The 24,193-nt window shown below is 46.6% G+C and overlaps 1 protein-coding gene across 2 annotated transcripts; it reads left to right on the plus strand.

The window, feature by feature from the left end:
• The first annotated feature begins 17,537 nt into the window (after nucleotides 1-17,537).
• Psmg4 (proteasome assembly chaperone 4) lies at nucleotides 17,538-24,036 on the plus strand. 2 transcript variants are annotated; one of them, XM_057787957.1, is made up of 3 exons: nucleotides 17,548-17,774; nucleotides 19,508-19,583; nucleotides 23,835-24,036. In XM_057787957.1, the coding sequence occupies exons 1-3, from the start codon at nucleotides 17,601-17,603 to the stop codon at nucleotides 23,954-23,956; spliced, it is 372 nt and encodes a 123-aa protein (XP_057643940.1). In that variant the 5' UTR covers nucleotides 17,548-17,600; the 3' UTR covers nucleotides 23,957-24,036. The 2 variants fall into 2 exon arrangements, with proteins under 2 accessions (XP_057643941.1, XP_057643940.1); XM_057787958.1 differs by lacking the exon at nucleotides 19,508-19,583 and having other exon boundaries at nucleotides 17,538-17,774.
• The last annotated feature ends 157 nt before the right edge of the window (nucleotides 24,037-24,193 follow it).

Raw genomic sequence — 24,193 nt, forward strand, 5'->3', positions numbered from 1 at the left:
GTTGGACTCCTCTTTACTTAGATGGTTACTGAATGAGTGACGTGGGTTTCCATGGAAATCAATACTCTTGGCTTCTGTTCCTGAAGAAATCGAATGCTAAAGTGAGGTGTTGTGTTTCTGACCAAAGAGTTCCATTCTGCCCTTTTCCCACCCACCACTCAAAGACTATTTGGATCATCTTTAAAAGATTCATATTGAACGTCCTCAGGCTCTAGAGATGACCCTGTCCTCATAACTGTTCACAGGAGTGTTTACAGCCCACCGCCCCTTCAGGCCTTCAGTGTGGTAGGAGTGGCCTAATGGAGCATCTCCATTTGCTGTGGTTTAAATACAGTTAGAGTGTGTGCCCCCAAAGGTACATGTGTTGGAGGCCTGGTCCTCAGTGTGGTGACAGTCAGGCAAGGGAAGCTTTAAGAGATGAGGCCTAGTGTAGAGTGAGTACACTGGAAACCTTGCACTCAGAAAAGATTAATGTGTTTCTCCAGGGACCCCAGTGTTCCTCTGAGAGCAGGTTGTTGTTATAAATACATGAGCCTAGCCCTTGAAGCTCTCTGGTTTCCTGTCTTACCATGTGATCATATTCCCATCATGGTGCCACTTAGCCATGCTATTTACTCAGAAAATCCTCATTAGAGCTATGCAGTTGCGGATACTATATTCTCAGACCTCCAGAACTGTGTGCCAAATAAACCTTTACTTCTGAATAAAATGCTCAGTTTGTTTTGCTATAAAAACAGAAAATAGACCAATACACCTATTCATCAAACAAATTTCCATCTTGTTGAGCTTTTTATTTACTTTATCTTACCTAAAATTGTATATCTTTAGTCAGAAATGAAAATTCTGAAGATAGCCATCTTCAGTGTTATCTCCAGTACCAACCAGGAAACTTCAGCAATAACTTAAGGAGGGAAACAGCCCAGCGAAGGTGGATCAGTGTAGTGTGTGTGGCAGAACACTCACTTTGATCTTTTGCAGGTCCCGTATTCTTTCATGCCCCTCACCTGCCTGCGTGGTATATGCTATACATCAAAAAGTTGCTCCTTGAGTGTTATTGACTCTGCTTTTCCCCTCTCCTAATTATTTACCTTTTGCTCTTCAGTAACTGACTGCAGGAAGGAGGTAAACATGTCTGTCTCATTGCACTTTGTGTTCTATTGCTGATACTTCATTCTCCAGCCGGAGGAGATGTCACGATATTTCTTTTTTCTTTGGAGATGTTGTTCTCTTCTGTCTTGTTTATTTATTTATCTGAAATAGGCTCTTACTAGCCCAGACTAGTCTGAAAGTCAATCTTCCTGACTTAGCCCCCAGCGCTGGGATTACACTGGGATTACAAGTGTATATCACCTGTCTTCGTTTTTTTTTTTTTTTTTTTTTTTTCTGCTGTAATATAATTACTGGCCAAAAGCAACTTGGGAATGTCCTAGCTGGGGTTTTTAGTGCTGTGATGAAACACAGTGACCAAAAGCAAGTTACAGAAGAAAGGGTTTATTTGGCTTCCACTTCCACATCTTAGTCAATGAAGGAAATAAGGACTGGAGCTCAAGCAGGGCACAAACCTGGAGGCAAGAGCTGATGCAGAGGCCATGGAGGAGTGCAGCTTTCTGGCTTGCTCCTCATGCCTTGCTCAGCCTGCCTTCTTATAAAACCCAGGACCACTAGCCCAGGGATAGCATCATCCAAAATAGACTGGACCCTTGCAGTCAGATCTTATGAAGGCATTTTCTTAATTGAGGTTCCCTCCTTTCAGATAACCCTAGTTTGTGATGAGTTGACATAAAACTAGCCAGGACAGGGAAGAAAAGGGTTTATTTAGCTTACATAGCCCGGGTCACAGTTAAATCAAGGAGGTGACTCAATGAAGCAGGACAGCAGAAGCAGGAACTGAAGTAGGAGCCTTGAAAGAGCACTCCTTATAGGCTTGCTGCTCGGGATTTGCTCTGTCCATCCATCTCCACTCCTCTCATTTCTTTCTTTAGTTTTGTGTATGGAGATGCATATATGTCTGCATGCCAAATGGGTTCTGAGAATTGAACCCAGGCCCTTTAGATGAGCAGCCAGTGCTCTTAACTGCTGAGACATCTCTATAGCCCCTCTGCTTATTCACACAACTCAGGATCACCAGCCCAAGAGTGGCACCACCCACAGTGACCTGACCCTCCTACACCAATCATTAATCAAGAAAATGCCCCCACTGATTTGCCCACAGGCCAGTCTGATGGAGGCAATTCTGCAATTGAGATCCCCTCTTCCTGGATATGTCTAGGTTTGCGTTAAGTTGACACAAAACCAGCCAGCACACCACCATACGTGGTGATAGATGTCCAATTGGCTTAAAGTGGACATGAAACCTGGAAGATGAGCCTTTTTTTGTTTTTAATGCATTTGTAATTCAGAGCCTGGACTCCACGTGTACACCTGGAGCCTGGATTTCACAAAAAACATCGGTGTTGTCACTGTCTCTAGTATTCAGTGTCAGTGTCTGGACACTCTTTTGTGTCCATCTTTACCAGACAGCCATTCAGCCCCTTGTGAGTTTAAAGCTGCAGTAACCCATGCCTCACATGCCTGGGTCAGCTTGGACCGGGTATGACTGGTTACATGCACAGCAAAACTCGCCTTAGTTTTGTTCTGCCCTCACCTTTTGCTATGGGGAAGGGGAAATGACCATATGAAAATGCCCATGCCTCTGCAGAACAAGGACACACGGGACCAAGTGCTCAGCAAAAGTACTGGCTTTTAAAGCTTGTGAGGCCATCCCTGTGGTTGTCTGTCACATCACACCTCCTCTCTCTCAGCCCCTTCTCTTATTCTCACGGTCATTGCCATAACTGTGACATTACAGGTTTTATTTCTTTGAGACAAGGTCTTACTATGTAGCCGTGACTGACCTGGAATACAATATGCAGACCAGGCTGTCCTCAGACTCATAAAGATCTGCCTGCCTCTGCCTCTTGAGTGCTGAGATTAAAGGTTTGTGCCACCATGCCTGACTTAATTCCAAAGTTTGCACGTCTGGTGTTTCTATCACCACCACTGCCCTTCATCTCTTTTTAAATAGTTACTATTTTATTATGTATCCCTTTGGGAGAATATTTAGTTCCAAGTTATTTCAAGTCCGATTTGTCAATAAATTGGTTCTAATGGGAAATAAACAGAGATTAATGTCATCTTATTTTTGTGTATGTTTAGCCTCAAACTCCATCTGTGCTCACTCCATGAACCTCCTAAGCCACTCTGCTTATGTCTAGCACTTGCTGAGCTGCACCGTACTTAATTGCTCCTCTGTTTCTTTCTAAAGATAGTTTTGTCTGTCTCATTTTGTGGTGTGCCTAGGGTCTGGCACACAGTGGGAAAACTGCTTGGCTACTCACCTATCAAAGAATGGGTTTCTGGATAAAATCAGGTACAATTGTCATTAGAATCAGTGAGCTTGATTGACACATGTTATGGACTGAGATCACAAATAAGACCCTTTGAGCGGATGTCTAAGCGTCGCCGTGGAATTCATTCGTGTTTTGCGCATGATTCAAACATCCCACGCATCCCTAGTTCTTTAAGGTGCTGTGGTTAAAATGCATGCCCATTCCAGTGCAAGGGAGGCGGTGGTCACTGTTCTCAAGGGCATCTTTGTTTCCCCAGCATTCAGTCCAGTGCCGGGTGCACAGATGCCTTCAGTAAATGTTTGCCGAGTGCACCCAGTGAATGGACATTTTGTCACTGGATCTGTTCATTTATTCTCTGGCTTGTTCCCCGGCTCTTCTTGAAATACAGCTGCTTTCATTGGCTTCGCCTTTATTTACTGGGTGGATGTGCTTGTTTTCCTCACCAGGAAGAGAAAGCGAGTCCAGAAATAGCCTTGCCGCAGCGTCCATAGTCTCTGCAACGGAGCCTCTTTTGTGCCAGGAAGGGACCCGCCCACAACCTGGTGGAGGTGTAGGGTCCACTGCCCTCAAAGGGCCCTCTGTGGGGAACCAGAGGGACAGCTGAATGGCTTACAGACAGGCTGTGAGTCACCAATGTGAGAAGAGCGCTTTAATCATCTCAGGAAAAAACCTGAACTATGCTGAGCAACCAGCCCATCTACCCCTCCTCCCCAGGCAGGGATTCATGATGGATCTGCCTCAGCATAACAAGCTGCGGAGAGGGGAGGGGAGGTAAGGGAAGGATGAGAGCTTTTGTTCTGCCTTCTCCAATGACTGGGTCTCTCTGTATCTAGCTCAATGCTCTGAAGTCAGGCTGAGGTTCCTGAGAAAATAACAGATTTACCCAGGAGACAGGGTGACCTTTCGCTCAGTACCGCCTCGTGCCTGTGAATTCCACCTGCCCCGCTCCTTTCCCCATCCTCGCTAAATCGTATCACATCTTATTTGTCACAAGATCGGTTCCTCCAAGCCACCTCCCTGAACAATTACGTGTGGCTTTTCCTGGGAAGAAATGAGCAACTATCTATTCGCCCCAGACAAGGCACTGACACAGCCATTCAACCCAAGTCTAGCTTGAACTAACAGTTTAATTGGGACAGGAGCATGGGAGACTTGCTAGCAAGGATACCTCTGAAGAAAGTCTCCCTCCTGCCAGCAGTTATCAACTGCATATACAGCCTGGGGGATGGAAGGGACCCTTGCACCCAGTGTGCCCTCCCTCACTTCCCATGGAAGACTCTTAGCAGGCTCAGTCTGGTGATTAGAACTCTGCTCGTTTCAAGATGGCTGGCTATGGCCATGCCATACTCAAAGCGAGGATGGGCAAAGGAGCAGGGCAGGTGGAGTTCACAGCCCTAGGCCCAAGGTGGTGCTGAGCGAAAGGTCATGTTCTTCAATACGCACTATAAACACTCACAGATATTCCATCATGTGAGAAAGGATTATTCCCCTGCATGCACGCTCTTATCTTAAAAGTAGGCACAATTCCAGAAGTAAAGTTACAGTGGAACCCACATTTACTTGAACTATTAAACCTTGGGGCTGTATATGGAATTCCAAGGCATCAGGAAATCTAAAGCAAGAGAGTGGGGTACCACTCCTCCTGGCTCTAGCAGTGTGCCCACCTTGTTCTTTCCGGGTGTCCTCTACATACACACATTTCCCTTTCCCAGCCTGCTGATTTGGTGGGGGGTAGGGTGGGGGGAGCAATTGAGAGCTCTTCCTGGGGCCTTTATACTTGTTGGTGGACTGCTGGAAACTTGTGAGCCACAAAATCCGGGGCAGATGGATTGGCGCCCCCTTCAGTTCCTCACACCTGCTCATCCTCCCAGCCCAACCCTGAGCTCTCTGGCGCTGGCTGGTGCAGGTCCTCAAATCACTGTCTCTGGGGAGGGTCAGTCAGACTGAGTAGGCCTGCCCAGGGGCCAGGTGCTTTCGGGCCTCTCAGGTTACTCCAAAGTTTCTCTGCCCATCTCTAGAGACTTCACTGGCCCCACCTACCTGAACCTGACCTAGTCCCTCCTTCTCCATCCCCTCTGCTCCTGAACCCAGCAACATCTGTGGTTTCTGCTGCTTTCGGTGTCCACATACATCTCTCAGTGGTTAATAATAGGTTTTTTTCCCCTCCGCAGCTGCCAAACCGTATGCCTGTTTGAAACGGAGCCCTACTTTGCTGTGTGAATCCGCGCATGAGTCTTGTGGCCTCCTTTTTCTGCTTGGACCAGTGCCACGTGGCAGGAATCTTTTATTTATCACGCGTTCATCAGTGTGGAGTTGGAGGTATCCTTTAGATGAGGAAGGATTGAAGCAGAATCTGTGTTCTTGCTGTCTGCTTCTGCATAGAGCTCAGAGTGGCCTGATGGAGGAGCCCAGAGTCTAAGGCTCTGTCATCTATCAGATGAGCCGATATCCTCTAGGTAGGGCAAGGGCAAGTCTATATTGAGGTTGCATTGTTTTTAAAAGAGAGGTAAATATGTCTGCTGGCTTAAGATGCTTTTCTGTGTGTGTGTGTGTATGTGTGTGTTTGTTGAGACAGGTCTTGTTGCTCTGTGACTGTCCTGATCCTCACTGTATAACCCAGGCTGGCCTTGAACTTATAGCATCCTCCTCCCTCTGCCTCTTGGGGGCTCTAGGATCACAGGAATGCACCACCACACCTGGCTGAATTTGAATTTTAGATCTTTTCCTTGGTTATAGATGGGTGGTTGGAGCCTCTTTGGCCACGTGGGGTAGCCACTTAGAGCTGTAGTTCCCAGGCTGATGTCCAGCCACTATGGTAAACAATGGATACTCTCCCTTGTTCTGGGTGACTGAGCTGGGGCACTGAATCCACAGGATGTGCTAGATGAGTGCATGGGCTGTGTTCTTGGGGGCTCTGTCTTGCCCTGGTGCCTTCCTGTCTTCCCTTTGGTTGCTTTCTTCTACCATGAAGGGAGTAGCCTCAACCATATTCTCTGTTGTCTTGATATTCAGCCCAGAATCAACAAAGACAGGGCTGAATCCTGGAACTGCCAGCCAAACTACACTAGTCCTTCCTTAACATGTTCATACTGGGCATTTTTGCCACAATGATGCAGAGTCTGGCTAATAAAATGGGGAAGGCGGGCTTTGTGGGTGAACCCCTCTTCAAGAGGCAGGTTTCAGGACTCCTCCAAAGGAGATGTCAGGGAGGGAACTGGCTACAGAAACCTGGAGTTTGGGTGTTGGTTCTAGAAATATATATTGGACAGTCAGCAGTGTGTAAAAGACAATAAGGAACTTTCTGGGTACAGCGCTGATCAAGAAGAGCTACAAAAGAGGCAGGACTATGATAAAAAGCCAGACAGCAAACCTCAGAGGAGGGCAGGGAGAGACAAGAGCAACAAGACAGAGCAGCATCCTGTCTATCATTGTTCCATTCAGAAGAAAGGAACTGAGACTTGTCACTTAGAAGCTTGTGGTGACTTCACCAGGGGAAGCTCAGTGGCAAGGAGAAGGAAACAAGTGGGGTGAGCTCAAGAGAGAAGGGCTAGGTATGGTGGCACAGCCCTGTAACCCCAGTACTGAGGAGGCTGAGGCAGGCCAACCCCACTTTCCAGGCCAGCTTGGGCTACATAGATCCTGTGTCAAAACAAAACAAGAACAATGAAGAGGCAGGGCATGGTGGCACACACTTTTAATCCCGCTGCTGGGAGGAAGAAGCAGACAGATGTCTGTGAGTCTGAGGTCAGAAAGGTCTACATAGCAAGATTCAGGACAGGTAGGACCACATAGAAGTGTTCTCTCTCTCTCTCTCTCTCTCTCTCTCTCTCTGACACACACACACACACACACACATACACAAACAAAACAAAGACCAATCAAGAAGGCAGGGAAGGAGGGAAATTCAGAAATCCCTCTTCCAGGAATTTACTGGGGCAGGGTAGGAGCCAGCTTGATCTAACTATTGCCATCTTGGTTGTAACTGCTATCTTGCCCGCCAGGTGACCCTGGCACACATTCCACACACTATAGCATAAACAAAGCAGTTAGAATTCACTGTTGATGGACTGCCTCTTAACTTGGTGTTTGACATGTTAATAGTTTTTGAGAAAGACCAGGAACTGTGGCCGGTCAGGGCCACCTTCATCTAACAAGACTATCCCCATTCCTGCCTTAGAGTGTGATCATGCTTCTGTCTTGCTGTATCTAAGATATGCCGCTGGGTAGAAGGACTTAATAGATTGCATGCTGTGCCCTTTCCTTAGCTTTTGGGCCTCATTGCAGCTGGTTCTCATACTCCATGACTGAGTGTTATTCAAACAAAGGAAGAGCAGGGGTGTTCCTATAGCTCAGGGTTAAAGCAGGGTCAAGGGAAGATTTTGTTTTCTTAAGTTGCAAAAAATAAGTATGTGTCTGAGCTACTGGAATGGTTTGTTAAGAGGTAGGAATGGGTAACGCATTAGAGAGAGAGAAAGAGAGAGAGAGAGAGAGAGAGAGAGAGAGAGAGAGAGAGAGAGAGAGAGGAAGAGATTGCAACTGCTCATGTATATTCTTGAGAAGGTGAGAGGAGGTGGGGGCTCTGCCTGAATGATGGGTTCCTTTCCGGCGGGAACATGGTCCTCTCATGTACAGTAGCAAGGCCAGAAGGACACATTCTGAATTTGCTGCAGTTGGCTTTGTGGGCTTGGTGACAGGAAGAGGTTACCGTACACTTTTAAGATTAGAACAAGTTGTGAGGCAGTGGTGGCATATGCCTTTAATTTTAGTACTTAGCAGGCAGAAGAAGGCAGACCTCTGAGTTCGAGGCCAACCTGGTTTACAGATTGAGTTTCAAGACAGCTAGGGCTACACAGAGAAACCCTGTCTTGAAAACCAACCAAACAAACAATTAAACGAACAAACAAGATTTTTAGAACAAAACTTAAAATAGGTTGGTCACTTGGGAAGGTGAACAGAACACAGCTTTGGCCCCAGGCTTCCAGGGCTTCCTCACTGAAAGTCTGAAGATGCTTTGGCTGGTCGATGACTCTCAGTTGATCAGATTGTTCTTTCTTAGTGCTGGATTGAATTTAGGGCCCTGTGCATACCACATGCTAACACTGAACTGTACCCCCCCCGCAGCCCCCAATCCCAATGCCGTCACTGTGGCAGGCACAGTTCCGGTCTGCAAACATTTCATCTAGTCCCCTGCTTTTCAGGGCCCCTCCCACCCCAGTGAACGAACTAGTGGGGTGTGAGGGAATGTGATGTGTCACTTTTAGGTCAGAACAGAAATCACTGAGAGCCACCACTTGGTGTTCATCTCTGCTGCTGTGACCTGTGGTGGCAGAGGGCCTATCAGCTAGAGTTCCAAAAGGAACTTGTCCTATTGCAAGTGAGATATACAGCATAAACTAAAAATAGAATCTCTCATATCGAGTCACATGATACAGCAGGTCAAATGTTTACTATTGCATACACTAGTCTATTATTCACCCGAGTAGCCCATTGCCTACCATGGTGTTTAACCAAGTCTGGGTTTCAGTTTGAGTTTGGCTAAAAGCCCAAGGATCTTGTCCACAAACAGCTCCATGGTGCTGCCAATATTCCAGAAGTTCTGAATCTTTAAATGCACCAGGAACATCCCAGGAGACAGCGCCACCTTCAGGTTGCTTCTGTCTCCATACCTGGAAGGACATTCCCAGAAATCATCACAATCTCTCATCTCTCTCTCTCTCTCTCTCTCTCTCTCTCTCTCTCGCTCGCTCGCTCTCGCTCTCGCTCTCGCTCTCGCTCTCTCCTTCAGCATTGGGGATCAAACCCATGGTCTTTGAACATCAGTCAACTCTCCAGTCCCATAGAGCAATTTTCTTATCCTCCATCTAAAATCCCTTGACTAGGGCAGCAGGTGTAGCTCAGAGGCACAGCATGAGACCCTGGGTTCTATCCCCAGCCCCAAGATTAAACAAACAAAACAGAATAAAACAAAACAACAACAAAAACAAACAAAACCTCTTACAATTCTAAAGAAATCCTCTCTAGAGGCTCATAGTGGTAGCAGAAAGAGATCTTCAAAACCCTGACCATCAGTTTTCTCTTTGTCTTCTAGCTGGCCTTCTTAACCTTCTGCTGCAAGCTTTTGCGGTTGAAGGTTGTGCTCTGCGCAGGTGACTACACTAATTGTTTCACGGGCCTGTTTTACAGTGGCAGAGCCTGGGGGAAGACTCCCAGACGGCACTTTCCAGCAAAGAACAGGCTCTCAAGGACACACTGGGGCCGGCTCTTTGAAAGCAAAAGCCACGCTGCAAGTAGACCTTTTCCTTCCCATCTGCCACCTGGTGGTGTTTTTTAGAGCTGCACCCTTCGGTGTGAGGCTTTGGGTAACATTTTATGTTCTTACCCGATCTTGGGCCTGGAAGGCACTTGAATAGACAGCACCTGAACCTATCATCTCACTCCGCAGTTAAGACAATAGACCTAGAATCGGGGCCGCAGGCTAATTAATGGAAGAACCAGGACTAGAGCCCAAGACTCCGTCTGGAACTTGCACTCACTTCAATCATCTTCCCTTTGTCTGTTACCAACAGTGTCTCAGGTTGAGCAGAGCACTGTGAATGACCCTGTTCTTGTCCTTAGGAGCAAGGATGGCCATGCAAATAGCCATTTACACTACACTACAGAGCACTGCTCTGTAGGAGGCAGGGATGGAGAACAGGGAACCACTTCAGTCGGCCTGCCTGGAGTCTAGGAAGGTTTCTCTATGCGGGGATGGCAAACTTCAGCACATACAGTTTCTCAGGCAGGTGGGTCACACAATATATGCAGTGGCACACATCCCCCAGCATAAAGTAAATAGTTTATGGGTGAGTGGGGTTTGCATGTCTGCAAAAACGTTGAGGTTAAACATTATTGCAGAGGTTTTTTTTTTTTTTCGATGGCATAAGCTCAGATCTCTCTGGGAATAGAACAAACGACAAACTGGAAGCCAGTGAAAGAAGCATTAAGAAAAGGTGTCAGGTTGTCATAGCAGCAGTCCAGGCTGGAGACGGCTACATTCACACCTGGCGGCGGCAATAGAAACAGCTTGGCCAGGCCTAGAGTGGGGAGTGGAGGGGTGCGAGCACCCTTGCCCTTGGCAGGAAGGAAGAAGATTCCTAAATGCGTGGCTGGGAACAGAGTGAGTGGTGCTGTGTTCACCGCTTCAGGGCAGATGGTGAGGTGAGTGGGCCAGGATGGACAGAGGGACAGGAGATGTGCCGAGTGGACATCCTGAGGCTGTGCAGCAGTCAGGTCTGGATGGTGTAGCCTGAAGAACACAGGCTTTGGATTCATTCATCAGAGATTAGGTGGTGACTAAATGGCCCAAGGGTGCCTGAAGCCAGATGAGAATGACAGGGACTCTCAAAGAATGAACTCTAGAGGATTTGCTTTTCTCCCGGAGACCTTCCTCTGAGAGTGAGCACACTTCTAAGAGAACAATTCCCTTCCATATGACCTTTCTAAGAGCTTGCCTCTGCTCACCAACAAATCTGCAGTTCCTGGATTTTGTTTAATTGTTTCTAAAAAATTATAATCCTGTTGCAGGAAAGATGGAGAAAAGCTAAGAAATTTTCTCTCCCCTTCTTCTGGGCAAGACTATCAATAAAATTATTTCCTTTATCAGTTCTTATCTCTGGGTTTTCTTTCAATAAAGCTGCAATCAGACAAACCTTGGATTCCAGTAGCAGGGGCAAGTCATCGATGCAGATGGACCCAACCTGGGATCTGCAGAAGCCGACTTCAGAGAGAGTTTAGCCTGAATACATATTAGGAATTACTGTTGGAAGGGAGGGAGAGAGAAAGATTGGACAGAAGGAAAAAGGCTGTATTGTAAAGTCCAACACCTTAGAGATAGCAGTGGGGTTCTGGGCTGTCAGAGATATTGACAGTGGTGGGCTTGTGTGGCTGGGTCTTTTTCACTGGGAAGACCTTTAGGCTAGCCAGAGTCGATGGCTGAGGTCATCCCGACAGGCATGGCACTGGAAGACCTAATATGCAGCAGCTGGACCAGGATTGTTGCCTGGAGGGAGATCTGCCCTTCTTTGACCAAGTTTCTCTTTTGTCCATTTACTGTCATGACTGGGCAAAAGAGTCTTGGGTGTCAGGAGTGGATACATGACGTTTCCTTCCCTACCCCGACAGGGTACCAACAGCCCTGTCTCCTGGTGGTGGTCAGGGTGAATTTTGTGCTGCCCGATGGTGATTGTTCTGGACCTGCTAGGTTTTTTTGTTTTGACAAAACATTAATCTTCATGGTCAACTTGAATGGATTAGAATCACCTCACAGACACATCTCTAGGAGCATCTACTAAGGTGTTCCTAGAAACATTTAACTGAGAAGGGAAGGGCTCCCCTGAATGTGGACAGCACCAGCTCATGGTGGGGGGCAGTCTGTGGAATAAAAATGGGAAAGAGAGGCAGTGAACTGAGTGCCAACATTCACCTCTCTGTTTCTGACTGTGACCAACTGTCTCACACCAAACCTTCCCCACCATGATGGACTGTACCCTCAAACTATGAGCGGTTGTGTGAGGGGGTGTTAAAACCATCCTTACGTGGCTTGTCTGGCATCTTATACAGCAATGAGTGAAGTAACTAACCCAGAGCCCAGAAGCCCAGATGCTCACACAGTCAGAGCTACTTGCTTGGTCTTCTGCAGCATTCACTGATGGAAGCGGGATTCTGTTCCTGTATCTGCTTGCACAGGTTTGGAAGGCACAGTTCTCTAAAAGGGCTGCTGTTAAGTGGTGGTAAGTGTTCCATTCCCGCTTTCCTTGGCCTCTGATTCATGAGACATTCCCATCGGTGACATAATGTCTCTAAAGCACTGTGAGTCAGGGTCCTGAGGAAGGGTTCCTGACCTTGAAAACTGTCCCCTTGGTGGGCAGCAGAGTGGTGAGTGGAGTAGATCCCACAGCAGCAGCTCCTCATCTACTCTGACTCACGTCATGTGTTCTAGTTTCCTTTCTGTTGTGCTAAAACACTGACCAAAGGCAATCTCGGGGAGGAGAGGGTCACCACCCTTACAGGTCACAGTCTATCACTGAGAGAAGTCAGCACAGGAACTTAGCAGCGACTCAAAGGCGGAAACCATGGAGGCACACTGCTTGCTTGCTACCTCTCTGGCTCACTCTTTGTCCCACTCAGAGTAATGTTGAGTCAGCTTTGTTATCCACCTGTCGAGGAATGGTGCCTCCTACAGTGAACTGGGCCCTACTACAGCAAAGAACAAATCAAGACAATCCCTCACAGACTTGCCCACTGTCTTTGCTCCAGAGGTGGCAGGATCTACCATTATTGCATCTTTGGTCTTCTTAAGATGGTCTTAATGTCTACCTTCCTCCTCCGGATGCAATATTGTTCATTGTGGCTGAGTGATAACAATTTTAGAGTTTTCCATTTGGCTTTCTCCACTTGGTGTGGGGACTGTGCCAGCTTCCAAGTGTATGTATCTCAATTGTGAGGGAGCAGAGGAATGACCTAAAATGGATCTATAGACAGAGTGGACCCTTGGTAGGATTCCACTGTTGTTTGGATCTTATAAGCTCCACTGAGCAGCCAGGGATCCTTTTGGAGAAGGGCTGAGAAAACCATTACTGATTACATTTTAATGACATGAGGCCACTTTAACTTACTTATTTATTTAATATTTATTTATTTTATGTATATGAATGTTTTATCAACTTTATTCCAGAAGAAGGCATCAGATCCCACTTTAGATGTCTGTGAGTCACCATGCTGGGAATTGAACTCAAGACCTCTGGAAGAGCAGTCAGTGCTCTTAACACTGAGCCATCATGATCTGTGAACCACTGATTCATAATGGTCTCTGGTGGGTAAGGTGAATGCCTCAGCTTACCTCATGGTGCTCAGGAGCTACAATGGCATCAGAGTCACTCCAAATCAGGCCAGCGTGGCCTTTATTCTGTTATCTTTGTCACCTGTCATATCAGGCACATGAGCCACATTATTTACTGAGGCAAGGTCTCTGGCTGAACCCAGAGCTCACCAAAACCTCTACTTCTAAGTAGCCAGTTTGTCCTGGAGAGAACTCCTGTCTCTGGAACACTGGGACAGCAGTGGGTTGCCATGCTTCCTTGGCTTTTCTGTGGGTTTGGGGATCTGAACTCAGGTCTTCAAGCTCTCACAGCAAGTACTTTATCTGCTGAGCCTCATCCCTTCAAAGTTTTGAGGGTTTTTTTTTTTCTGGCACATATTATTTAAACGAAAGTGTCAGGTGCCCTGTGTTGTGTGAGTCAGTCAAAGAAAGAAGTCGCTCCGAGATGAATTTTTGGCCTGTGTGGCAGCAGGAAAGTCCTGCCTCTGATGGACTGAACCTCGAATACCTGTTCAAAGGTGTGTTTAGTGATGGTTACACAAAATTGTTTTTTGGGTAAACAAGTTCCTCATACCAAAGTCCCTGATCTAATCTATACGTTTTCTGAAGGAAAACACCACACTCCTGCCCCTTCAGTCTTTATTGTGAACTGTTTGCAGTACCCATTAATCTAAGAGCTCCATTCCAGAGGTGCCAGGGCTGTCTTGTGACTAAAGTCATGCAAAGGCTGTAACGCTGCTTCAGAAAAACAACTCTATAAATCACAGAAAGCAATCACTGATTTCCACCATGACTTCTTCAAGGTCAAAGTCCTTCTAGAAAAACGGCTATTCTGTTCTAATGTTTAACCTTGATACAGCGACTCTGCTAGATTCCCACAGCACAAAGGAGTTTCTTCTGCTGCTCCTTTTTCTGTCTCTGCACGATTCTTGGTGGATTCCTCATCTGCTGTTTCATTAGAGGAGATTCTATGTCGATTTTCCATGCTCCAAGAATGTGCTAGAATCCATTGCCTGTGGGTGGCACTCTTTCTGTTCTCCGATTGGCTGCAGGATTGTTTAACTTCATTTACTACCATATTGATAGGTTTAGACTACACTACAGACAATATCTAACTTGGTTATTTATTTCTCAACTCTATGAATGTATGACACTGATATGTATTTAGTGGACACTGTATTTGGAATTTTATATTTGGAATTTTCCTGAAATAGCAATAAGCAGTTCTTTCCTCTCTGGTGAAGTCAGGCAGACCCCAGTCAGCCATGCAGGGGTCTTACTGACACTCCACAGTAGGCTATGGCCCAAAATGGGAATGCTGAAGTTAGGTGTGGCACAAGCATTTTCCACTTACTATGGATATATTAGTTACATTTCCATTACTGTAATAAGACATAAGGCAACTTAGAGAAGAAAGAGTTTGTTTTGGGATTATAGTTTCAGAGTTGTTATCCTTGATGGTGTGTAACGAGGCTTTCTCTGTACCACCAGCTCCCAAATAATGACATGGAGATTTCTTGTTAACTATGAAAGCTCAGCCATTAGCTTAGGCTTATTTCTAACTAGCTCTTATAATTTAAACTGACCCATTTATATTCATCTATGTTCTATCACATGACATTACTTCTCTTCCATCTTGTATCTCCTGTTGTATCCATGTTTCCTGGTGTCTCCCATGTGCCTTGATTCCTCTTCCTCTTTCTTTCTCTCCCAGAAATCCCACCTATACCTCCTGTCTAGCTAGCTATTGGCCATTAAGCTTTTTATTATACCAAAGCAATATACCTCTTCATATGGTGTCTAAACATCCCACAATAATGGTGGAGTGGAGGTAGCAGGTGGCTAGCACATCAACAGAGAGCTCAAATCTTAGACTGCAGACAGAGGCTGACAGCATACCAGGAAGCCTCAGCACCTACCAGTTACACATCTCCAAAAAAGCCATACCTAATCCTTCCCAAATGGTTTCACCGACTGAGAACCAAGTATTCAGACATATGAGCCTATGAGGGTCATTCTCTTTCATAGTACCACAGTGGGCTCACTGGGATGTAACCCTATGGAAAATCAGAGCGCCATCCTCACAGAACTTACAGTGCTGTGGACTGAGCAGCGGCTTAGTATCATGTATCATCTGTGGTAAGCATTCAGTCAACTCTTTTACCTTTTCTTCTTCTTCCCTTCCTTCCCCAGCCTACTTCCCTTTTTGAGACAGAGTTCCACTATGTAATTATGTAGGCATGGCTGGCCTGGAAACTCATAGAGATCCACCGGCCTTTGCCTATGCTATGCTGAAAGGCATATGCCACCACACCTAGATTCAGCACCAGGTTTTGTTTTACCAGTAAAAGAATGGCTGCACTGCACGGTTGCTGCCTGGTGAGCATGCGATGGATCCAAGCTCTTGGGCACTGCCGATGGGAACGGGGAAACAAGTGGGAAGTACTTAGGCAGGTTCTTAAAAGGTGCAAATACACAACTGTAGGAAGCAGCCATACTCCCCCTAGATTGTTTCTATGAGAAATGAAAGCACACAGAAGCTTAGCTGTATGCATATATCTGCGTCAGTTTTACTGTAAAGCCAAGAACAACCGAGACACCCATGTGACCACCAGCCTCTGGATGGGTAAACAAATGGTGGTATCCATGCAATAGGACACAGCTCAGTAATAGAAACGAGTGTAGCACTGATCACTTGGAAGGGTCTTGAAATGGTTCTACTGAATGAAGAAGATGCAAGAGAAAAGTCAAATATGTGGTTTATTTTAGTCATATAAAACTCTAGAAAATGCACAGCAACCTATAGCAACAATGTAGACTAGCGGTGAGCAGGGGGATGGGTGATTATACTGGGATTTGGGAGGGTTACTAGATTTTGGGTGGTGGTTTCAATGGATTATACAGATGTTAAAACTTCGATTTGTATGTTTTTTTAAAAAAAAGTTCATACATGTATTTAATGTATATTGGTCACATCCATCCCCCACTCCCTCCAAGCTTCCGCTCCCCTAATTTGTACATTTGAAATATGTGCAGTAAGTACTGGGATTAACGGTGTGAGTCATCACTGCCTGGCCTCCAGAGGCTTAACTTTGCGCTCTGATCTTCAGGCAAGCTTTATTTGCTAAAATATCACTACACATTATGTTGATTATGCTGGGTTGTGGTGAGGACTTCATGGTAAACCACAGTCAGAGGAAGACAACTCAGGGTCGAGGTCACAGCCTGAGTCAAGAGTAGGCAGAAAGAGATGGGTGCAGTTGGGCTTGTTGCTTTTATAATATTATCTCAGGACCTCTACCAGAGAAACACCTTCTTATCCTCGGTGACTTGGGTCTTCCAGACAGGTCCTATCTTCCCATCATTCCATGATCTCCCATTGGAACCAAAACAACTCCCAATGAATCTTAGGGGCCACAAGCCATATGCAAACCACATCACCCTCCTAAACTTCACTTTAGTTCACTTAGAATTCCTGGAAATTTAAGTATATCTCCTACAGGTACGAGAGACTCCAAGTCAGCAGTAAAAAGCTTGGCAAACTGGACAGGAAGGTTTGTTTACACACCTCTCTCAACCCACCGAGGGTCTCATTCCAAACACTTCAGTGTCTCAGTGATTGAAATTAAAGGGTCCCTGGGCAGGCATAGCACCATGCTCCATAGGGTTTCCCACGCACTCGCAAGTTGTTTCTCACTTCTCACTCTACAAGGCCCATGTTTTACATGGTGGCAACTGTGTGTGTGTGTACACGCGTGCACCTGTCTCCGAAGAGCCCATTCTCCCGCCATAGTCTATTCAGTTCCTTTTTAAAGTTGTCTCTCTTGCCGGGCGGTGGTGGCGCACGCCTTTAATCCCAGCACTTGGGAGGCAGAGGCAGGTGAATCTCTGTGAGTTCGAGACCAGCCTGGTCTACATGAGCTAGTTCCAGGACAGGCTCCAAAGCCACAGAGAAACCCTGTCTCTCGGGATCGCTGCTGTTAAGTAGGGCTGTCTGCGTCCAAGGCTTGCAGCCAGGAGACAGAGTGGGAGGTGACGGCTGCTAAAGCGCTCAGAGTGAAAGTCTGCGCAAACAGCCCACTAACACGGTCCACTGGGGAGAAGGGAAAGGACAGGGCCGTTCAGAGGGTCCCCAGAATCACCATCAGACACCTAGGCGAGGCAGGGTTTTTCACAGACGTACCTTTCTCAAGGTACTAGGTCTAGAGCAGGCCAAAGGCATCTCCTAGACCCCGCCCCCTCGCGTTCGCCCCGCCCCACTCCGGCGCGCGCATCTGAAAGTGAAAGCGCATCGGGCCTCTCAGCGCTCGCTCTCTCTGGTCTGGCCGCCCGCGCTAAAGTGGCCGGCGGGCGGGATGGCGGAGCAGCAGGGCGCCGCGAGCGGGGACGTGTCGCTTCACAACTTCAGCGCAAGGCTCTGGGAGCAGCTCGTCCACTTCCACGTCATGCGGCTGACAGATTCGCTCTTCCTGTGGGTGGGGGCGACGCCGCATCTACGCAACCTCGCAGTGGCCATGTGCAGCCGCTACGTGAGTGTGGGCGGAGCTTGGGCAGGAAGGGGTGGGTCTTCCTTGGTGCGCATTTGGGGGCGGGGCCGAAACTGAAGGGCCTTGTGGACCTCAGTGTGGTGGGTCGGGGCGGAAGTTGACAAGTGGGGACCGCTGGGGAGGGGTTCTGGAACAGGAGAGACTAGTGGGAGTGAGGCTGGTCACGTGTAGCCCCGAGTGACTTCAGCTCTCCTCTGAGCTTTCCCTGGATACCTCGGGCTGGAGTTCTCTAGGCCTGCTTCTTGACTGGTGATGCTGAGCCTCAGTCCACGCTTGCATCTCACCTTGGGCACTCAGCCCAGCCCCTGAGCTCGGAGCCCACCAGGGTTCGAGTCCTTCCTTTCTTATTTTACTTTAACGAAGGTTGGTTCTTCAAATGTATGATAATACCTCTGCTCTCCTTGCACCAGGACCCAGATGTGTGTGTGTGTGTGTTTATTAAAGTAGATTTACTTCAGGAGGCTTAAGTGTAAATAGTTAGGTTTCAGCTAAATATTGAACTCAGAGTCTGTAAACAGCAGGTTTATCATTGTACTTTTGTATCTTTTTCAGTCAAAAAAACAAAAGAGTCAAAAATGGATTCATTGATTTCCTTTTTTTTTAAAAAAACAAAACAAAACAAAACAAAACAACCTTGCTTTCTGTTTGGCTAATGAAGTGAGTTTAAGCCCTTAGGAAATGATGTTTCATCCATCCAGTTGTCTCCACCTGGATATCATGGCAAGGGTACCAAACCCCAGAGCAAGTTAGTGGATGGGCTTTTTCTTTTCAAACAAGTTTTTTTGAGGGGGCTGCTGGATATTGAACCCAAGATGTAGTTGGACTTTTTTGTCAGGACTATCAGCTCCCCTATAGTGACACGGAGATTTTTTAATTATGAAAGCCTGGCCGATGGCTTAGTCTTGTTTCTGACTAGCTCTTATAACTTAAATTAATCCATTTCTATTAATATATATATTGCCACATGACTTGGGGCTTTACCTGGCCTCCAACATGTCTTGTGTCCTCTGCATCTCCTGGAGACTCCATCTTTCTTCTTCCTGGAGTCCTCTGTGCCTGAAAATCCTGCCTGGCTATCGGCCATTCAGTTTTTTATTAAGCCAATCAGAATGACACATCCTCACAGTGCACAAAAAGATAATTCCACATTACTGTGTTAGATTTTATTGCTTCTTAGCCAAAACAAGATTGGTCACCAATTTTATACGAGGCTTTAATTTTGCTGTTTGGATGCTGGTAGCTGTTGTCTTTTCAAATTCCCAGGTCACTATATTCATCTTCAGAAGTCCTCACAAGCCTTGAGGGAGTGAGAGCTGTGCTCTTGTAGGCTTTCCTGAGGAGGGCAGGACCTTGCTTATCAGCCGAGGAACTGGCCAGGCACCCAGACTTTGGTCACATTTCTTGCTGTGGCCTTAATGAGTTCATTTGCTTCCCTTCTGGTTGGAATGCTGTTCAGCATTCTTTGGGGTTTGTAACACAAAAGCAATCACTTTATGTGAAATAGGTCCTAGAATCTATTAACAGCTCCATGGGTCCCATGACAGATGGCTCTGTTTGCCCTAATTTTTCTCCCTCTATTGTGTTAGGGTCATCTGGCTTTTGATTGGGGACATTTGAATGTCTTCTTGTTGCCCTGATGCCTTGTGTAGAAACCAAAGCTGCCTGGTTGAGGACAATTCACGGTATACTTTTTGTTCTTTTTCCCTCCTTTTTAGGACCCCATCCCTGTGTGCACCTCTCTTTTTGGAGACACTTCTGACACGACCTCCTCTGGCCTTGCCCAGCGCTTAGGTATGTACCCACAGTTAGTGTTTGTAACCAGCCAGATGTGACCTCAGAAATAAAGCACCTTCATATTAGGGACCACTGCCTCATTACCGTTGGAAGCAGACTTCTGTCCTTTGGTCTTTTTAGGGGACACATGTACATGTAGGTACCTGTGTCAGCTGCCTCAGTATCCTGATCCCAGGGAACTTTTGGAAGCTCCCATATCCTTCTTGGCTCCCCACTTGCATCCACGAGCAGATATATTTTCTTTCAATGAGTATATCATCTCCTTGTGGGAGAGGATAAATTCTACCCAGGGCCAGCTGCTCTGAGTGGCTCCCTGGGGCTCGTGGCAATTTCTGTACTGCAGGGAAGACTGTTTCTCAGGCTTAGTATGAATGCAGAGTAGGGTGGGTGTTTACCAAAGAGCATGAGATTGAAGGCCCCACTCTTCCCACCTGTGCCTTTTTTTAAATTACAAATACTCAGGTGATTCAGGTAATATCTTGTGTTTTATGATCTCCAGCCCCACTTGCCCCTGACTTGTATGTACGGAGTGTCTTCATCAATGACTCAGTCTTCGTGATTTCCAGCATCCCTAGTCATTTCTGAACCCAGTGATTCCAGGGTACTCCCGAATCTTACCCAGGGGCATTTGATGGGAAAGAGCCCAATTACCAGTTTTGAGAAACTCACACCTCAGTTGTGTTTGGAGTTGTACAAAGAAAATTGTATCTTCTTAACAAGTAGGAAGATCTGTCATTTTCAGTGACTTACACACAAGCAGCTACCATACAGCCCAGGAGGAATGCCAACAATTCAGGAGAGCTTCGGACTTGTCATATCCTATGGCTAGAGGAGAGGTAGATAGAGGTCACAGGAACTTTCGGGGACCTAACCTAGAAACAGACCTGACGCATGAGCTGTTTTGCAAACTTTTTATTAGGAAGTAATTTTGAGTTTATAGGAAAGAATTTCTGCTGAACCTAAACCAAGACTTTTTGACCTTTTTTGTGTTTACATTTTTTTCCCCATGAATCACGTCAAAGTGGGGGACATGATGCACCTTTGTTTCTCAGTGCTTCCTTGTGTGTTTTTTACATACAGAAGTGCTAACGCATTATGTCAAGAGGATTGTGTGCTCATGTCCACGCAGACAGGGTTGAGGGAAGGGTCCATATATATGGGGACAGTCCCTGATAGAGAAGGGCTGCAAAAATTTATTTGGCATGCCATGAATTTTGTTTTTTAATTAAAGATTATATTTTAATGTATATATGTGTATGTCTGAGTATGGGTTTGTCCATGTGAGTGTAGTGCCCACAGAGGCCAGAGGAGAGTATTAAATCCTCTGAAGTTGGAGTTATAGGTAGATGTGAGTCACCTGACACAGGTACTAGGAACTAAACTCCAGTTTGGTCTCCTGCAGGAATAGCATTTGTTTTTAGTGGCGGAGCCATCCATCTCTCCAGGCCCTAAGGTATAACCCAGGCTGGCCTCAAATTCATGATTCTTCTGCTTTTGCCTTTTCATCATATCCTAGTGTGTGCCACCAATGATTTCATACCAAAAAAAAAAAAAAAATGCAGCGTTGGCTCAAGAATATGAGATAGAGGCCTAACACCAGGTTTTGTGCAGTGACTTGGTGACTGTCGTGGCTGCTGCAATGTTGAAAGGTCTGGTGCTGCACAGTGCTCAGCAAAAACCCAGGCTGACTGATCTCCTTGGGCCTGGACAGGGATCAGTAACCTATGATAAAAATAGAGGTGTCCTGCAGTATAACATCTATGGAAGACAAAAGTAGACAGATAAAAGCTGGGCTGCAGGGCTCTCAGTGACCATAGAAGCATTGCACCATAGTTTTGCATGTAGGAGGAGACCCTGAGCTCTGGTCGCCTTTCAGGGCAGAGATGGGCCTGGAAGGTTGAGTCACAGATACAGTGGTCCCTTAGCAATTAGATTGATGGGAACTACAGTTCAGTGGGCCCCCATGGGGAGAGGGGAAGGCCACACCACTGCCACTGAGAGGACAAACTAAGCATTGTGATTTTATAGCCCCTTTCTGGTTGGTCTTTTAAAAAAAAAAAAAAAAAAAGATTTATTTTTATTTATTATGTGTACAGTACGTCTGCATGTATGCCTGCAGGCCAGCAGAGGGCACCAGATTTCATTACAGATGGTTGTGAGCCACCATGTGGTTGCTGGGAATTGAACTCAGGACCTCCTGAAGAGCAATCAGTGCTCTTAACCTCTGAGTCATCTCTCCAGCCCCTCTGGTTGGTCTTGATGGATCTCACTATCTTGCCATACTTGACCTGTTCTCAGATCATTATCTAAATTAGCAATTCCCAGACTCCCTCCTGTACCCAAGGGAATGGGATCAGAGAGGTGGATGGGGTGGGGGTGGGAGAGACTTGTTGGGTCTCCCTGCTCTACTCCTTGTGCTGAGCAGAGCACTGTTTGGGACCCCAGGGGACATTGCATGCAGCAAACTGGTGGCTGGCCCAAAGAAAATGCTGTGAGCTACTGTAAGGCACCGTCTTCTGTGCTAACTGAACAACTGCTTCTGTCCAGATACCCTCCTCCTCTTCCTTTTTTAAAGACAATCTGTCTTTCTTGATTTGGCTGGGCTAGAGCATAGGCTTAACTGCCTATCTCGATCCCTCCTAAGTGCTGGGATTTGGGCTTACACATGTGTGCCAGTATGCCTGGCTACATCCTTTCATTTATTTGTTTTTACATTCTTTTTTTAAAAAAGAAACAACACCCTAAGTATGGTGGCTCACACCTTTAATTGTAGCACAGAGGCAGAGACTGGTGGCTCTCTGAGTTGGAGGCCAGACTGGTCTACAGAGCAAGTTCCAGGACAGCTAGGGCTGTTATACAGAGAAACCATGTCTCAAAAAAACCTAGAAAAGAAAACAACAGAGCTGGACATGGTTGCACTTCCTCTTAATCCCAGCATTCTAGCAGAGGCTGACAGATCTGTGAGTTTGAGGCCATCCTGATTTACAGAGCTATTTCCAGGACAGCCAGGGCCATACAGGGAAACTAAAACCCAAAAACAAACCCTCCATGTGTTCTCAGGGCAGAGACTGGGCTCTTCTCAGGATGCATCAGCTGCCCAGTCAACGGAATATTCCCTAAGATCCCTTTATCTGAAAACAAACAAGCACAATCTTGAATAACTAATAAAGAAAATACTTAAAAAGGTCTTTGAGAGTCAGAGGCCCTATTGCCTTTGATTTACAAAGGAGGGTCTGGAGCCCAGAAGTTTCAGGTTGTGATGGGGCAGGAAAGACCCAGGCTTGAAGGCCGCTTTGCTTCTGCCCTCGCTGACACCCTCCTTCGACTGCAGGTAGGAGTTGCAGAGGGAGACAGTCACCACCTGGATGAAGCTCAGTATATTCTACAGCAGGTTTTAATCAGAGTATTAGGACTACTCAGCCTTACTGCCTGCTGTTCTGCCTGAAGAGGAAGGTGGGGTCCCTGGACTAGAGGGAAGGATGAGTGACGGATTGGTGTTCTGATAGATGAAAAGTAGTTTGTGCCTGTGCCCTGGGCATGGGTGAGGCCAAAGGAAGAGGTCAGGCCACTGCCCAGACATTGGTGAATGAAACACTGGCTTGGGCTTGCTGCCTGCTTCTGCTTGGGGTATTGCCTTCCACATTCTAAGCATGTAGCTGAGCTTCATTTTTTCAGTTCCATCAGTCCCTCACCTATTTATCGGTTCTAGAAAATGCACATGCATGCATGTGTGTATATGTGTACACATATGTAATGCATAAAATAAGCATTCTCCTAGAAGGAGAGTGGAAAGTGATAGAGGTGGCGGTGATGATGGAGAACTTCAGTATTTGACTGTTTTTCTGAAAGAGCAAAATCCCCAAACCTTTGAAGCCATAGCCCCATGTAGAATAGGGGTTCTCAGATACTAGTGTGCAGTTACCCAAGAGCTTTCTAGCAGTGGCTGCTGGCCCCAACACTGTATCTTTCTCCTGCAGGAGTCAGGATGGGCCAGAGACTGTAGTTCTTGCTGAGCCGCCGCCGCCGCCGCTGCTCCTGCTGCTGCTGCTGCTGCTGCATAGGCCTGTATTAAATCCAGGGCTCCAGAGTTGAGGAGGACGCTAGTATGTCCATTCGCATGTCTAGCCCTGGAAAATTCTTCTCCAAACCCCATTCTCCTTCTAAGCACTTCCCAGCTCTAGGCATGTTTGTGGAACACGGACTCAGTGTATTTTGGTCGTGACTGTCAACATATTTTTCTCTTTTTAGCCAGGAAGACCAGTAAACAGGTGTTTGTCAGCTACAACCTCTCCAACACAGACAGCAACTTCACGTTACTTGTAGAAAACAGGATCAAGGAAGAAATGGAGACGTTTCCCGAGAAGTTCTGAGTGGCAGAGGGAAGAGTGTGTAACTTGTGTATAAATTACGTGTCAATAAACAGCGTGGGTTTTGTTTCAGGCTGCATTCATACCTTGCTTTAAAGAGTTTATTCCTGGGCTGTCTCCTCTTAGTGTGGACATCAGAAGGCTCAGGCTGACAGGCATTGGCAGGAAGGAAAGTGGCAGACAGCACACACACACTCCTGACTGTTTGGTTCTGGAGAAGGGGCAAAAGTGTAATTGGAA

This window comes from Chionomys nivalis, chromosome 13 (genome assembly GCF_950005125.1).
Source record: "Chionomys nivalis chromosome 13, mChiNiv1.1, whole genome shotgun sequence".
Taxonomy (NCBI): Eukaryota; Metazoa; Chordata; class Mammalia; order Rodentia; family Cricetidae; genus Chionomys; species Chionomys nivalis.

Coding starts and splice junctions, on each gene's coding strand:
- Psmg4 (XM_057787957.1), top strand. CDS start 17,601: ATGGCGGAGCAGCAGGGCGCCGCGAGCGGGGACGTGTCGCTTCACAAC. Junction 17,775..19,507: donor TGGCCATGTGCAGCCGCTAC/GTGAGTGTGGGC, acceptor CCTCCTTTTTAG/GACCCCATCCCTGTGTGCAC. Junction 19,584..23,834: donor TGGCCTTGCCCAGCGCTTAG/GTATGTACCCAC, acceptor TTCTCTTTTTAG/CCAGGAAGACCAGTAAACAG.